The 19004-nt window shown below is 41.0% G+C and overlaps 1 protein-coding gene across 1 annotated transcript; it reads right to left on the bottom strand.

Moving 5' to 3' along the window:
* Window positions 1–498: 498 nt before the first annotated feature.
* Window positions 499–19004, bottom strand: cntnap1 (contactin associated protein 1). The gene is made up of 24 exons (XM_046415041.1): window positions 18405–19004; window positions 14038–14139; window positions 13313–13506; window positions 12869–13022; window positions 12301–12504; window positions 11815–11999; window positions 11534–11683; window positions 11142–11403; window positions 10689–10838; window positions 10423–10597; window positions 10009–10115; window positions 9769–9891; window positions 9198–9401; window positions 8940–9096; window positions 8727–8854; window positions 8467–8640; window positions 8133–8351; window positions 7763–8002; window positions 7400–7639; window positions 7153–7280; window positions 6672–6765; window positions 6315–6545; window positions 6172–6216; window positions 499–3254 (listed from the first exon to the last, which is right to left on the bottom strand). Exons 1-24 carry the CDS (start codon window positions 18463–18465, stop codon window positions 3055–3057), a joined length of 3927 nt encoding a protein of 1308 aa, XP_046270997.1. The 5' UTR covers window positions 18466–19004; the 3' UTR covers window positions 499–3054.

Raw genomic sequence — 19004 nt, 5'->3', positions numbered from 1 at the left:
GATTCAGTTGATGGTGCAGAGAAGTCTAACCTGGTGTAACCTGCCTACTCCTCACTCTGGTGCTTTATCGTTTTTTTCTGTTACAGAGTGTCTTTAGAGCCATTTAAAGCATGAGTCTTAGAGCATTTGTGAGCATTAACATCTCTATGTTCTATGTTGACAGGACTGAGAGCAGAATTACGTGCAATCCTGAGTTTTGAATAACTCCAATTTAACTTTGTGCTCCATAAAATCCTTAAAAATGCTCCTTTGTGCTCCTTGTTGTGATTTAGCGCTATATAAATAAATTGAATTGAATTGAATTAAAATATGTTTCGTTGTCTTATAAAATCAGCAGATGCCCTGTTTGAGCCAGCAAGATCCTGCTAACCTACCCCCTCTACTGGCCATTTTGTCTTATTCCTTTTAATTTACCCCCTTGCTTTCAATATTGGGTTGCCAGATGGACACTTGGGGAACTGCTCTGCATATAATCAATCTACCAGCATTGTTGGTGCACTACAATAAGTAAGCTGAATAATTGGCATCAGTGCACGTCGTTTTATTTAGTTTTTTCCTCTTTCTTTTTTGCTTTTTGTTGTTTATCAAGATTCATTCTTTAACAGCTGCTGGTTGTATCTTGGTGGGCAAACTGAATACACAAACAGCTGAACAACCAGTCAGTCACACATACACACACTTCAGGGACCACACATGATTAAGTAGTGAGTGGCAAGGAAGTGACACTGCTAGGCTGAGTGTTTATAGTAGTTTTACCAATGAGTACAACAAGGTGTATACATTTACATAATACATAAGACAACTATTTCCTAATAGGCAACGAAGTTTGTTGGCTTGTGCCTAATATGAACTCTGAGTGGTGATTGTCCAGTTAACAAAAACACAAACTATTCTTTGTGTCAATCACAAACCAACAGTTTCACTCTATTTGTTCACTTTTCATTTTCACTCATTTTCCCACGCAGCATCCTTATATATAGCCTGTAAGTGCCAGTTTTGACCAAATCTGTACATTTTCATACATTATTAGCAAGTCATGTCCGTACAGTAAGTTTTTACATATTCTGTACATGCTTTCACTGTACAAGTTCGCACAGTTCTGCCCATCTGTAATGGAAGAATCCAACGAGGTTGAGTTTTGGAGATGTATCAGTGCTACAGAGAACAGGGACTGCACTTTCTTTGTCCTGAGCATTCTTAAAAGCTACCATTCATACTTTTACTTTCATTGCTATGCAGGTTATACAATGAAAACCTTCACTGTATTGTCTGCTCATACATTATAGAGTCAGAGGATTTACATTCAAAGTACTCCACATAACTGTTTTTAAGTTTTGTATAAACCACAGGAATAAAAAAGTTGTTGAACTCTGTTTTCATATATTCACGTATACACTCATTACACACTTGCTAATGCAAATTAAACATTAACATCATTGGCGGCTGACAGAAGCTCATATTATTGCATGTTACTGCAAAGTGCGCTCATGCTCTACAAATGCATAGCTAATGTGTTACAAAGGTTTTGCTTTTTTTCCCTTTTTTTCACATAAACAACAGTGCTTTATAATCAGGAGGAGCTGCAGTGAGCGATGGTAGCCCTAAGCTTTTGTTTCACTCCACATCAAACGAAATTTCATCTCGCCAGAGTAGGAAATTTCATTCATTGGACTGTCAGTAGAATTTTCAAACTTTCCACAGGAAGCAGCTAGACGAGCAACAGCATCAGCGATGACAGCATGGTGGCTACTGTCCTAATGCAAAAAATATTCTAGCAGTATGAGTTAGAAGTAAAAGATTAGCATTTACACTCTTGTGGTCCTCTGTACATATTGTGTGTGTGTGTGTGTGTATGCTTCTCCGCATGGCCACTGGGATCAACTGTTTCCTGAAATATGCTTATTATCTGGGATGAAAGGATTATGAGAAGATTCTTTTTAATACAGTTGTTAGAGATGTCTGCCACGTCAAACAATCTGTAGCACCGAGCAGCTATTGGCAGCTTGACCATAATATAAGCAGACAGAAGTAAGACAGAAGGAGTGAGAACTCGGATATATTTAGGTCACCACATCCCAGGCGAGCTTCACCACCTCAGCTTTTGTTTTCATTCTGCAGCAAACTGACAGTCTGTTAGCTTTCACACTAAGAGGTACATGGTCATCACACTCTCATTTTCCACAGAGTAGAGGATGTGTGAGGAATCTGAGCATAAGCAGCTATCTACTGACACTATGGCAATTCTGAACCACTTACACGTGCCATTCTGTATAGGTACTGTTATAGGCTGCTGTACAACAAATATAAGCATATATACCTTTTACAATCTTTATGTGTATCATTTCAAAGCTTAACATCTCAAAGCTTCATGCTTGTCACTATGTTCTTCCTTCAGTTGGTTGTTTTTATTCATGAAAACCATTTTGGTTACAGTGATCTGGATTTTGGTTCTCCGGTTCCCAGATATATTCACAGCTCAAACCCAAGCTGGGATTGTGAGCTACGATGTCAAAAATGGCTCTATGAGAGATTGTCTGCAAAAGGTATATTTTAGATGGCAATAAATCTATACAGTAAGATATCGATAGCTTTAGTTGGTCTAAAAAAATGACTCAGGGAAAAAAAAATCAGTCAATAAGAGCCTGAATACTTTAAACTGATGTTCAAACTATAATTAAACATCCCTTAAATTCCTGTTCCCATAGCATCAAATCTAAACCCAATCTGAATAAGCTATTGTGGTTACTTCATGTCAAGCTTGCTCAGATGAGGCACTTCAGTATTTCACCCTGCTTTACAGTGTGAGACATTTTGGCTACTCACGCAACATGGGGCTTGAGGTGACTTTTTAAACCCTTACCAAAATACATACTATGTAGAGCACCAGGCATCAGATCCCACCCAACCAGAGAAAGAAATACAAACTAAAATGTGAAAAAACAGAACAAAAGAATTAGAAAACTTAATACAGGTTTTTGTGGTTATTGTAAGAGCTATTTCCCTCTGCCCAACCCTCAGTCAAACCCCACCCGCTGTCCCAAAGGTCCAGTGATGCTAGTCACTCCTGAGCTCCTCTTCAATTTGTGGGAGGTTCTTTTTTTCTCTCCTCAGGGTCTCAGTCAGTGGCCTGGAGCTGCTAGGGGACTCCAGGTTCTTGGGTTCATTGGTGCGGTAGCTGCCCTTTTGCTGATACGCATAGACGTAGATGCTATACAGGCCTCCAAAGAGCAGCAGCAATGCCAGGATTACAATGACTATAAAGGATAAAAATAGCACAGCCAGTTATTCTGCAGCACAATGAGGAAAGAGCTGCTCTCAGAGATACTAATGAGAACAGGCACCATTTGATTGAAATGCTGAATTGAATTGATCTGAATGCAGTATTTTTACATTATATCAGGCAAAATAGTGAATTTAGGTCTGAAATGATCTATATTGACATTATAATGACATAAAAAGCCCAGTCCCAGAACCACCACTATCTGAAACTGAAGTCATCCCAAACTGCACGCAAAATAACTACATCAGGATTTCTACAACATCTTTATGGCTGTGTGCTTTGTATTTGGTTTGTTATTGTACTTCCATCCCTCCATTTTGTTATACTGCTTTATCCATGTGGGGTCGCGGGGTGCTGGAGCCTATCCCAGCTGACAATGGGCTAGAGCCGAGATACACCCTGGACTGGTTGCCAGTCAGTCACAGGGCTGATACACAAAGACAGACAATCAAACACTCACACCCAGGGGTAATGTAGTTTAGCCAATTAACCTAAAGTGCATGTTTTTGGGACTGTAGGAGGAAACCTGGAGTACCTGGAGAAAACCCACACAGACACAGGGAGAACGTGCAAACTCTGCAGAGAAGGGCCCAGACCGGGATTCAAACCTGGAACCCTCTTGCTATGAGGCAACAGTGCTAACCATCTCACCATTGTGCCACCATGTTATTGTATTTCATACAACAAAATTCACCTGTCAATGACACAGACTGGCCAGTATTATTAACTAAATATTTTAATCTTTTCTTTTTCTGTTTATGAGGTACAAATTCTGCTGTTTTTTTATTCTGCCCACACTACCATGTTCCTTTTCTTTGTAATCTTTTTTGTTCAAGTTTATTTGTATAGTACCTTTTCATACAAATGGGCTTCAAGGGGCTTTATAGGGCAAAAGGAAGAGAAATATATACAGTACATAGCAATGAAAGACAGAAAAACTATTAATAAGAATGCTAAACTGGGGATGATCACAAATTAACTCAGCATGATTGCAGGCCTCAAAATACCATATTCCATGTTTTGGTTGATCAATTCTGAATTTATACATACACATTGCTGCATTCTGAATTAGCTGGAGTCTGTAAGAGGTTTCATGATTTTTTTAAAGGTCAAGTCAAATGATTCCTAGATTTGTAATGTGCTCACATGTTTTATAAGATGGCTGCCTGCAAGTCTTTACACTAGTCCCTCCTGAGTGTTGTTTTAATGGCCCCCCATTTTTGTTTGGGTTACCTGTCATGGTCCAGCAAATGCAGGTCAGGTAAATGGGAGACATTAAATTGCCTGTAGATGTGTGTTTGTTTGTCAGTCAGTATGTTCACTGTGCAATGGACTGGTGAAATGTTTTTCCCAGCCTTTCTCCCAATGCACGTAGAGAAAAGGTCTCAGCCCCTCAGGTTCATATCATCAATAAATGGACATAGAGAATGGAGGCCGTTGATGCTGTTGCAAAGATATTTTGCACCAAACACAGAGCTTAGAGCAGCAAGGAAGCAAAATGTATTTATTTCTGTTTACATTTCTGTTTTTGTTAGAGAGATGTTGTCACAAGACACATGAAGGAAAAACATATGTCTTCAACATCACAACAGAAATTAGCTCATCAGAACACTGGCCATTTTGTTTTATCAACTATATTTAAAACAAGTGGTGTAATTTCCCTGTCAGAACCATTTTATCCCGAGCAATATATCAGACAGGGATGATGTCTGATAACCATGGGGGACCATTGTTGGGATGCCCGAATGGTGCACCAAACATAAATGACACTGATGTCCCGCATTAGCATAATACCTCTGAATCTGAATGATCTATTAAGCTGAAGCATCCATCAGTGATGAATGGTAAGCCGGGCCCATGCAGACTAAATATAGCTGATCCAGTAAAGGTCTCAGACGGGGATGGAGCACAGAGTCTCTGTGCTGCAGTTTAATCCTGAGACTCCAGCCTCTCCTGCTCATCAGGGGGACCTGCTCTAATTATTTCCCTCATCTGTAATACTCTGCTGCATGCCGATGGTCTGGTCAACATGTGCTCTTGTAACATAGTGCAAAGCACCCCACTTGTTTTAATGTACTCATGTATGTGTTGTCAGATATCTGTGTTAATTTTGATATGACGACTCCATTCATTTCATTCAATATGATGAATTAATTTAAAATTCGTTAAAATTAATGAATATCTATGTCGACACATTAACTACCAATACTGTCTAATAGCATTTTGTTTTTTAACTACATTATAGCTATTAAAATTTCCTTTTGTCTCTCCTTAGCTCATCATCTCTTAATGTTTTGTTGCCTTTTGTTATTGCTGTATAATTTTAGGGATTGTTTTCGTGGTGATAAAGGAGACTTAATTCACAGTTAAGTACAAGTTATTGTACTGTAAATAATCAACTGCTGGATAAGTATACAAACGTTCAAGTCAAGGCAAATAGGTTTCCGTTAAATTCATTTCACTCCCATATTCGAGTAGATTAAAAACATAATCTCATCTACAGTAAAATAATAAATGATTAGAAGTAAGTATCATTTCTGTTTTGTCTCACATGTAATAAATTTATGCAAGCAGCCATGCTTGAATAAACATTCAAAAGCACACATTGGAATCTGACAACCTTGCTCTAATTTAGGATTAGAGGATTTATGAAAAAGGGACGAGAATTTCAAACAGCAGATCTGTGTCATCTGGGACAAGAGGGAAATTATGAGTAAAACAGAAATGAGGAAGAGGAGCACTGCTTCACGATGAACTGAATAAACTGCTAAATGTCATATTATTATGTTTGAATGCAGCAATTCAGAGACAGGGTAGATATGCAGTAATTGTGTAGAAATGGCAACATCTCACCAAAGAGTATTAAAGAAGAGAGAAACATTTAGTCTTACCAGTTATCCAAAGCAGGCCTAGGTCATCATGGATATAGAAATACTCTGAAAGGCAGAGGTAAAAAAAAATAAATAAGTAAGTGAAGGAACACAAAATAATATTTTCCTTTTGTAGTGATGCAATATGGGACATATAAACTTACCGATACCAGTGAACCATGGGTCTGCCTCCCATGGTACATAACCCAGGATGGGAGGGAAAGCACCACAGTTGGACTCAGAGATATAGCCTTGTGTCGCTACAGGAGGGTCTGTTTCATTTGGACGGAAGTAGGCCTTTAAAGGGGCGTAAATGTTGTATCTCACCCCAGATATGCAGCCTATGAAGCCTGGAGCATTATGCCTTTGGATTTCATAGTCAATGTCACCAACCTCTGAAAGAGCAAACAGAAACCTCAACAGTTCCCACTTAGAATAATGAATGCATTAATAATACTGATAGCAAGATAAATACATTAGACTGCATGTTCTCACCAACAAGTGGTCAATTAAATATTTACCCATCACTCTGCCCAGAAACATGGACTTTGGAGAATCAAACCTGGCGTCCTCCACCAAAGTTATCTTTTCCACAATGGGCTCCATGTAATCCACCTGTCAGCACAGCAAAACAAGTCATATACCTCATCTTTACATGATGGGAATTGATTCATAAAAACAAAGACACTTTGGGAAATATGCTTATTTCTGTTTTTCTGCTTCCAGTCTCTATGTTAGGCTAAACTTCACATATGAGACTCAGTCTTCTTATGTAACTAACAAGTAAGCAAATAAGCATATACCCAAAAATGTTAAAGAATTCCTTCAAGATGTGTAAAAATTCATGGATTATTGTATTCCTGTTATTTTAAGAAAACTGGAGTCTTCTTTGGAAAGATCTGTTAGTTGCACATCCTTGGGATGGGTGGGTGCACAACAGTTAGTTAGACATAATACAGTATTTTACACAGTTTACACAGTGACAGCAGAGAGAGCATGAACCTGTGTTTTGATGGTTCTGTTGTGTCTGGTTATGTTGATATAATGGGGGAATCCATCTGCCAGGTTTCGGCGAGTCAGCTCGTACTTATGTGTTATCAGACCCAGCTTATACCTCAGTTCTGCACTACCTGTCGGGATAAAAGAGATGACAGACACCGACAGCATATGTTTTGATGAATACATCAACTGCTGTGATAGATTTTCTGAGAACTGTGAAGAATCTCTGACAAGTTCTAGTTTCTCTTACCATCAGTTTTCAGGAGAACAGCGATGTGGTCTTGGACAAAGGAGCTGATGTAGAGCAACACAGCTGGCGTGTGAACAGTGCTGAAACTGAACTCTATGTCATCTGATGTGTCATTGTAGCCCAGACTGAAGTTGTCATAGTGCGGGTCAATCCAGTTGGCCCATGCTGCTTCATCTGATACAGGCTTCTTTCGTATGTTGTATTTCAACCAAGAGCCAATCTCAAAGTGAGCACCGATATCTTAGAAAAGATCATGGTGGAATTAGAGATCTTTTCCAAAGTATTACTGCAGATGATGTAAGTCACTCTGTGAAGGTTTTGTCAAGGCTTCAAAGGAGCCTAAAGAAACATGTATGCACCTACCTTTGTGGCAGTAGAAGCCATCAAAAGCTGTGTTGTTACAGTCACAAGTGTAGGAAGCGTAGCCCTCGATACACTGGCCACTGTTTCGACACGGTATAGTAGCATTGAGACACTGTCCAGTACAGTTCCTCCTTACACCCTGTTCTTCATTTACTTTCCCCTCTAAATCAAGAGGAACACCGTTCATTCGTAACCCTCGAAGACACCCTAAGAATGGTCTTAGGGTACGGTTGGCAGCACCTATTACAAAGAATACTTTTATCAGTGGCAATTCATCCTCATTTAAAAATTTAGAAAGGACACATTAAATGCACACTGTGTCATGCTAGTTTTAAATCTCAAATTTCCACGTTTACCTCAAGCAACCTACCTACTAAGAGAGGATGTGTAAACTTCATGGTGACGAAAGTCTGACCTGGAAAACGCCTGACAGCCCAAGGCTGATAATCAACCTTGATCCGGGCCAGTTTCACATTAATCTCAGCCTGAACAAAATGCCACTCATTGTCATTCAGTGGCACAGGGGAGTGTAGTGTCACATTAATGATGCCATCACCAACCATAAATATAAATGCAAGGTTATGGGTGGCTGCAGGAGGAAAGAAGACATACAAAGGAAGAATAAAAACAGTAATTCTTAGATCTCTCAGTTGTATATGCAGAGGAGTTCCATAGCCTCCCCACAAGCAGATGAGTCAACTTACTATTCAACTCTATCCGTATGAAATTTCGAAGCTGCTCATCAGAGTTCTCTAAGAAGACACCATGGTCTCGATAGGTTTTAAAGTGGAAGGAGATGTCAGCACTGGAGCCAGGCCTAAAGGTAGGGAAGGTTATGTAGGTGGGCTTGGTAAAGGCTATGGTGTTCCAGATGTTTCCTGCAATGAAAACATGTTTACAAAAACAGCTTTCAACCTTTCAACTAAACTGAACTTATGTGAGCTGTCACAGTATTTAAGCTCACTATCGCCATGGCAGCGGAGTGGCCCAACGGTGAAGTGTGCTTGCGAGCCGGTCCTGTTGGTGTCCCCAACTACCACCCTCCTGACAGGCAAATGGTCTCTGAAGTCCAAGTAGCCCTTATCTGAGTACCTGAAAAGCCACAGGGGGGATGTTAAGACCTCATCATGAGTGCCATAGATACAGACTCAACCAATTCACTGTATCCTTCTCTCACCATTGTCTATAGTCAGCATCACAGTTGCACTGAAACTTGGGATCAACGCAGGTTTGGTTGATAGTGCAGCCACACTTTTGGATTTCTCTGAATGTTCCACCCCAGTAGTAGTGACTCACATTGTTGCGACCAATCCAGTAACCAAAAGGTCTTCCATCTATTTGGAAAAAGAAAATGGTGTCAATAATTTAAGCTTCCTGTTCTTTTAGTTTTACATGAGCACACTACATGCTGAATAAACTGACCAGGGCCACTTACTGGGGGTGTTGAGGAGACGAGACTTGTAGCAGGAGTAGTCGATCCATTGCTCACAGTATAGGGAAGTGTTTGCTAGAGCAGTGACTTCATCCCAGGAGGCATTCCAGTAGTTGACATCTCCTATGTATGGTTGGTCTATAGAACTCCCAGTCACCTTGGTGCCATCCACACGGTCATGCATAATCACTGTCCAAGCTTTGTATGCTGTGAAGAGGCACAACAGATACAGGTGATAGTGATAAAATATTCAAGGAAGATGGCGGGAACAACAATCTATGAAAAGAAATTGAATTAACGTCTGAAAAGAATGTCAACAGAAGGTTGACACAGACGACTATTAAAGAGGACGCATAATAATACACCTCAACAGACTTGAGAAACAGCTGGCCTCATCTTGTTTCATAAGCTCTTTTATTTCCCATGAAATTTCAGTACACAGTTCTCATTACAGGAACATGATAACCTGACTTTTCACTCTCCCAACTTTTCATTAACAGTCCACTGAGGATCCAGCTAATACTGAACATGTTGCTGATGAAGCTGTATTTTAATAGTGACAGTGATTACTTACACTTCATTTTGCAGTACACTTCAAATGGTTTCAGCGGCCCACTGAGATCAGGATCGATGGTGTAGTTTCCAGACCAATACTTGCCACTGAGTCTGTACGCCTCGCATGATTCTTTATAAACCGCTGTTTGACAAGCAAGATGATCAATTTATTATTGTTAGAAAAATTATGGCATGGACCAAGGTTAATTAACTGTAAGAAACATTTGTTACAGTAATAAGACTATCAGCCAACACGTACACATGTGACAGACTTCTCCTTTATAGCCTGTGTTCTCACACAGACAGATAAAGTCATCCCAGGACTGGATGCATCTGCCTTCATGTTCACATGGATTTGGAGTACATCTGGAAACAAAACACAGGCTCATATTGAGTGTTTAAGTGTAACAAAAATGAGACAAATTTGTCATTTTCTTTCTTTCATTGTAACAATCCCTATTTTCTTTGTGCCTGAGATAAAACTTTATGAAGTGAAACTTGCATGAGGTGGTGAAGCACTTTGACAACACCATAAAATAGTCAAGTAGATACACAAAAGTAATGAATCCCTATTGCACTATGATATGATAAGGGTTCATAATTGGTAACTTTGGGTCAACTCCTGTTTTTTTTAAATATGCTATATAAATAAAACTGACTTGACTTTACTTACCTGTCAGTTATGCCACATGTGCCCAGTAACAGCTCAGCATAGCGCCCCCATTTCCGTTGCAAAATAATGTCGATATCAAGCTGTTCATTGTCAATGAAGATATGCTGCATACAACCGTGGAAGCGGTTCAGCTTGGTCTCACACTTCCTTATTGTGTTATTGGTTTGCGGACAACCTGAGTGCAAATATATGAAGGCAAACATATGAAGCAAACAGATTTGTAAGTTCATTTCAGGAGCAACAACTGTTTAAAATTATCACCTCACCTCCAAAGAAGTAACGGTCTCCTGTCCGAATTGTGAAAGGGTTAGTGATCTTTAGTGGAGACCCCTCCTCCTCATCAATTGTGAGGGTCAGAAGGTTGTCTCTAGCTGCCAAATCCACTGTGTGCCAGTAGCCATCATTTAATCTGTATCCTAGAGATTGGAAAAAATCTTGTCAAGGTTTCTACAATTAGATCAGTATAATCACTACAAAGATCACATGCACAACATTTCTCAAGGATTGATTCTCAGTGAATTATCGAGAGGTAAGTTATTGAGTTGGTGGATATCATGATATAATTGTTTGGTTGAAGCCTAGGTAAGCAACAATATATTTTGTTTTCCAGGAAGCAATATGACTGGGGATGTGATCTAAAAGGGTTTTTCATTTCCTCTTGACTCTAAATGCAATCTTTTCTGTCATATCAGGCAAGGCCAAAAAATGCATTAGCCCACCTGCAGCAAATTGGAGTTTCTTCTTGCCAGGCTGGAATATAGTGACGTTGATCTGTCCCTCGCTTAGACCCAGCTCAAGGGCACCCAGGTCATCAGCAAATCGTGTGAACATTAGCAGCCCTGTGTAGTCCCATGAGCGGAACTTAAACTTGACAAACATACGGGGCCTCCTGAAGAAGCCCGGTACCTGCAGGTAGTTGTTGGGGCCGGCAAAAGTCATCGGTTTGAGCAGAATGTCCCTGCAGGCAAAATGCATCTTTTTCTGAGGGAAGAAAGAGAAATCAGATCAGATTATAATGGTATTGTGAGCATGGGACAGATATAGTAATCTTTTTTTATTACAACTGATGGTGATTATTGGAAACAGTGATATTATTACTGGTATGAAGTACATTTCGTGGGATGCGGATGTCAGATTCTTCTCTCTGAGCCTTGTTGATGATGTTGATGCCATTGATGAACACATTTTCCAGACAGCCCCGGAAATTTGGTGTGGTGGGCAGGTGTGGCAAATTTTGCTCTATGACACCTCCTACGTACAACTAGGTGAAAGGTAATTAAGGCACCCAGTCATTGTCATTGCCCAGAAAATGAATACATATTGTAAATAAATGCAAAAAATCAGGCTCGAGCATTCAAATTAGTTGAATTGCAAGGTTGATTTGCAAGGTACCTGTGTATCCAGATCCAGGTGTGTAAACTCTCCATTACAGATGCCTGTCACTGTCTGACTGTCCACTGTGAAGTTCACCTGTCGACCATAGCGCTTGATGGTGACATAATGCCAGTGTAGATTATCAAGAAGGCTGCCAGCAGTCAGTGTGATTCGACCATCAACTTTGTGTATTACACTGCTCCCTGAAAAATAAAGGACACAATAAATTTACTTTCACAATAGAAAGACCATGGAGCCCCGGTCATTCTAACCAGATCTGTCTCTTAGACAACTCAGCTTTATTGCAGGATATAGCAAAGACTTTTTCTCTCTGAGATGGATATCATTGTCACATGTGATAATACTTACTCTACCCAAACTCTAGAAGAAAATCTCTTCCATAAATTTAAACGTTATGGATCTCCCCTGTGGCCATGTCCGTATCCTAGTGTATGCCCAAAACATGTCCAACTTTATTTATCCAACGAACAACTGAGGTTGTACCTAGGCTGATGTGCAGATAAAGACGGCCTCTCTTGAGCTCCAGGGTGAAGAGGTCTCCTTGAATCCCCTCACTGTGTAACAGCAGACCATCCTGCTCCAGAGTTTTGAAGTTTATGGCAATGTGGTCCTGCAGTGTACGGGACCTCTTTTCTGGGTACATGTACACCACTGAGTCATCCCCATTGTACTGTAGCACATAGGAATCTGTGGACAAAATTTCTAAATTCAGTACCTCCAAAATCATCAATTGCTCAATTTTTATACAGTGTGCAAATAAGGCTAGCTTATACAGAGTCTTATGTAGCATTTATTGGGGTTTTAAGGATTATACAAGTAACAGCTACATGGCACATTTCCCAGAGCTCTTCAGATGAGTTGGCATTATTTTTTCAGAGTATGAATCAGGTGAGTTTAGTCATTCACTAACTAGGAACATATCATATGAATATTTGGCACTTAGATGTAGTGGCATATTATCAAATATGATTAAGCACTGGGATTGTAGAATGTCCCTGGATGTGAATCAGAGGCAGAAAATCCCTGTGTTGCGTCCATCAGTCCTTTTTACCATAAGAGCAGCCAAACAGCTCCAGCCTCACACCAATCTTCCCTCCATTCTCTGTGTTCCATGCCAGAGGAAGCAGACGAATGTGTTTAGCAGTAAAGGCGTAATGGAAGACATTCCTCTTCACCTGATAATAATTCCAGTTCCCAGGCAGCGTCTGCAAACAAATTGGACAGGGAAAGAGGGGTGAGAGTTATTGACTCACTGCAATAGTGTTACCGCCTTATTAAGAGACTGGGATAAACTGATGATGAGATTAGCTTTGTCAGTGTTGAGAGAGATAATATGCTGCTCTGTCTTTGTTTCTGTGCCAGTGACAATGAATAAAATGGAACACCCACTGACTGGAGAATTGACTGTAAAGATTACATTTGACTAGTTAATCCTGGCTTCATTCCTGTTATGGCTCTCTTCCCGCCCCAACCATTCTGGATTAGTGACACGTACAGAGTTTCCTCCTTTCATTATGTATGGCGTCCAGGAATCTGGACGGTCTCCATAGAGCAGGGTGTACTTGGTAACCCAGTCATATGAGTTGAATGTCCCCTGAGTGGCGATGGCTCTCAATCGATACTTCCTGCCCAGGTCCACCTGCAGCCATGGCTGTCTGTCTCTGGGAGATGGGGACCAACCACTGCTGCCTGAGGCAGAAAAAGAGGAGTATTTGATTTGGAGAGTCACAGATACAGTTTGACAGGGATGAAATCATTTATAAAGCAAGTGTGACATCAAGTGAACCAGTAATTTATGGCGACCATTTTAAATCTCACTCAAATTTGGGGTGGGGGAACAGGCACTGTTTTGCCTGGGACAGGAAAAGCTTTTAGGAACACAAAATTATTTAGCTTAATGTAGCCAATTACTCATGCTAGAAAAATATCTGTTAGTTAATTTGTAAGGTTAGTTGACAAAGTTATCACTTTTCCTAATTCGGTTTCATTTTTTTGCTACTGTATGATGAGCTCTTCGTCACCACGACCACTCTGACTTGTAAAACACAGGTGTAACTAATAACATAATAATGCACTTGCACACCCAAATGGACCAGAATCATTATTAATGTTATTAGATACACTTGTGCTTTTCCTGCCATGAAAAGTTAAAACATTCGCCTTTAGAAAGGTCTGAGACGAATGGTGTGATATCATGGATGAACTAAATTAGGAACTTACCATATAATTTGGCAAAATTGGCCGAATAAAGGAAGTTATATCTCGAGGAGGCCAGGAAGGAAGAGGCATAGAGCCCAGAGACCAGCGGATCGACACATTCTCCTGCAGTGATAATAAGGAGGACAGCAAGGTCAGGAGTTATTAAGAAGGATTTCTCTCATCCAAAATTATACAGTTCTAGTCAACAAAGGCTGGCAGAGCTGCACAGCTTGATAAAAAAAAGACTATCTGGAGTTTAATTAGAGGCTAGTGCATGTGCCATTACATGTAAAAAAACAAATGTTGCCACATCAATCCAATTAAATTCAAAGCATAGCACAAACATGTTCAGTCTTCTGGCATACAGATAGTGAGGGTCCCAGATTCATACTGCACAGGAGAGCACAGTCCCTCGAGAATGTCCTTATAAGATGGTGAACCAAGGCTCTGCTCTTAGAGTGCACTATCTTTGCATCTTCATTTGTTGACAGATTGGGTGGGACTAGCAGTAAAATATGGCTAACAGCTACTGATAAAACCTGATATCTACTGATATCTCTGGGATAAATGTTGTAAATGCTGTGCACTTACACAGCACAGCCACAGCAGAGTACATAAATGGATCTGGATCTCTGTTGTTCAGAACAGCAAAATGAAAAAGATGCACACCATGAATGTCTTTGTGTGTGTGTGTGTGTGTGTGTGTGTTAGTGTCTGTCTGAATATTTCTGTGCAATTTGTTTAAAAAGTACTTGCTGTTTCATGGGCCAGAAAGTCAAAATCAAACTGGGACTGTTGCTCTGCCATGCTAAGTAGCTATTCTGAAAGTGGTTATGAGACTGACAGAACCACCGTCCATCCACTCAGGCTCGCTCCCTGGCCCACAGCTATTAAAACTGACCATAATTCTGCCTAATCTTGCTTGTGTCACTGCTGAGGATAAATGTGTGATGCCCTCACCTTAAGCTGCAAGAGAAACACTGTCTCATTTTAAGTGCCCAAGTATGCTCTTTAATGCTCCCAAGAGATTTAAGAGCTAAGCTAAAAAATATAGAGAGAGATGGATCAGGTTTTATATGAATATTAAGAACACTATATACATTTTAATCTGAGTGTGTACATGACCAGTTTAAGTACAAATAACATAAATGAGAGCAGCTCCAATCTGATCTGAATCTTCCTCTTCCTTCTCTCTTATCAGTATAATCATCTTCTAACACTTGGAGATGTTTACTGTTAAACAGGAGTCCTGGCATTGTTATCCCTGTTCTTACAGTCACAGAGGTCATAGAGCACAGGAGAAAAGGCAGTAGACAGTGACTGGAAACAGGAGGCATTAGCAGAATTAGTATGCAGGTTGCAGATGAAGTAAGATGAAGAAGGGTACTGAATATACTCAGGTTTTCAATAACTTGAAAGAATTAGAGAGCAGAAAGGTGAGTGGTTTCTGCCAAAAAAACACTGAAATGAGCAGGGAGTTTTCAACCACTACTTTACACTATTTTGAATTACACAATTACACATGAAATTTGAGCCATTTTAAGGTACAAATATGCCATTTTCTGCTACATTTGGCCAGATTAAGTTAGCCACACCAGCAGGAGTTCAGTCACCTTTCATGCAAGGACACACGGCACATTCAGCTGGAAAAAACATGCTGAGCAAAGGAAATATGACCTTGAGTCTCTGCCTACTTCTGTCAGCCTCCCTTAGAGGCTTTCTCACCATCTTTGTCATACAGAAATGCCTGCTATGCTGCACATGATCAATAACAGATCTCTGGTGCACCACTCCATTGCTACATATGGAGCCATTTCAAGTGATGCACTGCTGAAATGGCTACCCAAGCAAAAATATTTAGAATCTTTGTCCTGCAGTTAGACAATGTTCATTTGCTGCTAATGGCTTATATTGACTTGCTTCAATTCCTCAATTAGCAAGGAAACGGATTTGATGTTGAATGTAGAGAGCAGCTCCATGCCAAGCTACAGCAGGTTAACCTGGGACACTCATCTCCTCGGCTCCTCCTTTTCATGACAGTCACGCACTCTACAACCCCCACCTTTTCAACATCTCACGTCTTCGGTCTTTATCTTTATCTCAACTCCGAAAAGCATCCACTCGTTCTTGCTCTCACTGCATCATATTGCCTCATACTCTTCCTAATTATCATCTCGCTATTTTTTACTTCTCTCTCTTTGCTCTCTCTCCCCAAGCGGGAGTTGTCATGTTGCAGCACCTAAAGTGTACCTGACGGCTGTGCAGAGAATAAAGTCACCCCTCTGCTTGTGATCCTGCACATCCCACCCCACTCCACCCTTCTATGCACCACACAGCGTAGTCTCTTTCTCCGTTTATCATGAAGGGGCTGTGGGGAGCAGCGTGGCTGTGCAGAGCTCTAACACCACATTTGCTGAATCATCAGTCTGCTGTAAGTGTAGGCTGCTCCGTCTGGTCTGACACAACATTACTGCTGGTCACATACAGTATGCAGAGAGGCACCTCCTCTGGCTGTCACTGGTCCGTGAGGTGTGGCTGAAGATTCAGACAGCAGCCTTATATGTGTGCAGCTGAATGCAGATGTCCATGAACATTATATCAAAAAAAAAGCTGCGATAGAACAGCACATAGGGATAGTAAAAATATAGCATGTTCTGTTAAAGGGGTTGAATAAATCATTTATGCCCAGGCTGGCATCACAGTGGGTGGTGCCTGCTGCCAGGAATAAAAGCATGAACAAAGCAGCACATCAGAATCACTTTCTGAAATGGCTCAATCTTTCTGTCTAAAAGAACATAACAGCTACGTTTCCACACAGATCAACGTCTTTACAGCTATCAGTCCCCCTCACATGGACCAAAACAGCTGGTTTCCTGCTGCTTGGGCTGCTAACCATGACAGAATGCATAAAGCATAAAGTTAAGGTTTATTCGCATGCATCACACTCTCCAATTCAAGCACACACGCGCGCACACACACACACACGCTTTACAGAGTGAGTCTCAGCTAAACCCAAGACTGAGTCACCGCACTTTGGGATCTGCAGGCTCCATTTTAATCTGGCATAGTTCCACTGTCCACTTCCAGTTGGGCCGCAACAAAGAACCAGCAGGATCTCAGTCCACACTTCAGTGATGTAATGATGCCCCCTCTCAGTCTTTCCTGTTCATTCTTTAATTCTCCTGATGCTACAGCAAGATCACACCCATCATACCACTTGAGAGACCTTCAGCAGCATATGACAAGACAAAAAACTTGATGTACCTTCAAATAATTGCACAGTGCTTGACAGGAATATTACTTTCCTGCAATAACTTGTCTGAGAGAGCTCAGGAAGGTGAACAATGTCAATGTAAAATTCACACATGCAAATTCTCAACAGGGGTGGCTAACCCTTCGATTCCTAAATTTCACATTCTTAGCCATCAGCAAGTCACATGACCAAGCATCCCTCTTTCCTGATCGTCAAGCGATCAAAACTAACGAGTCATGCATCGCTCTGGATGGGGTTAACTAACAGTCAAAATTCTGAGGCCATCCTGACACTGACATCACGCATAAAGCTTATTAGTATGCACAGCTCTGTGACAGAGGGGTAGATGCTACCTTTCCCTAAACCCATTCACAGCCCCACCTCTGTCCAACTAAAGCCACCACATGACTGTTGCATTGATCTTGCAGTAATCATTTCCCTGCCAGGTGAATTCGTGCGCAGGATGCAGAGCGTGTGTGGACAGGTGATGGGAACACAGGCTACCCGAAAAAAAAAGTACTGCAGTGGGCTGGTCCCGGTCAGGACGCTGAGCTTCTGCTCTTTCGGCCGCTACTTTGAAAAGCGGATTTTCGACAACAGCAACATACACCGGTGAAGCAATTTGGGGACGATGATATTAGCTCTAAACAACAAAGTAGACGCTCAAGGTGCATCGTGCTTTGCAAAGAAATCGAGAGTTTAACCCGCGCGGTGCAGAAACTTGCGTGCCTACTGACAGAAAGCACTGCAATGCAGACAGTTGAGTGCGATGGAGATCACCGTGCGCACCTCTGCAGGACCGACGCGGTTTGCTCCACACTTTTTTTTATGAGGTCCCACAAAACAATGCATTACTGTGATTATAATAGCCAAGACGAGCAGCGAAATGTAACGATCTCTGTTTGCAGGATGTCTACTTTTATCGCAACGTGTCTTGTCCTTCAAAGATCCCAACACCCCCGGCTACATTTGGCCCTGCAGTCCTATTTGTTACTTAATACCAAAGCTTATCTTTTTCTTAGCGAATCAGATTCTAAACAGTATGCAGATTAGGCATGTAAATACACTTTGAAATATTTTAATAACATTCTAGCAGCAGATAATATATGAACAGTTGCTGTTTCACAAGACTTACGTGATAAGCAATGTTGAAAACCCAAAAATAAGAGGCATATGCTCAGTATTTTGCAAGTCATCCTTCACTTAGGACACGTTTCTCCGTATAGACTATGTTAATTAGATCGTAGATTGTTCTTCAGCATCCTTTCACCCCCCCTTTGGACCAACTTTAACTAGCGCAGCTCCAACTCCTCTTCCCGGGATCTCGGGCAGCCTTTACCGGAGCGGGGGCGCGCACTGGATGCTGGTGCTGATGCTGCCCCTAGCCGAGAGCGCGCATTTCTTCTTTTATATCCTTTAAATTCTTTTATTCACATGATCTTCGTGTAATGGTGTGGCTCCTGCATGATAACAGTCAAAATATTTGCAAGTGTGCTTAACGAGCAGAGACCGGTTGAGAGTGGGATTCTGTTGGTTCCTCACGGGGGAGTCTGGATGCAGAGGAGACTGGAAGGGAGGAGGGAAACAAAAAAACTTTTCTGCTGCAGATTGAGAGTATTTTTCTAAAAAAAACAATTAAAAATACATGCAGTTGTCTTCAATATCCAAATAAGTCTAGTGTAACTCAAAAACAATGATTTTCCGCTTGTGCTTTGGATCATATGACCAATGCACC

This window comes from Scatophagus argus, chromosome 16 (assembly GCF_020382885.2).
Source record: "Scatophagus argus isolate fScaArg1 chromosome 16, fScaArg1.pri, whole genome shotgun sequence".
Lineage (NCBI taxonomy): Eukaryota > Metazoa > Chordata > Actinopteri > Scatophagidae > Scatophagus > Scatophagus argus.
The sequence above is the reverse complement of the archived record's forward strand: the minus strand, read 5'-3'. Positions and strand labels throughout refer to the sequence as shown.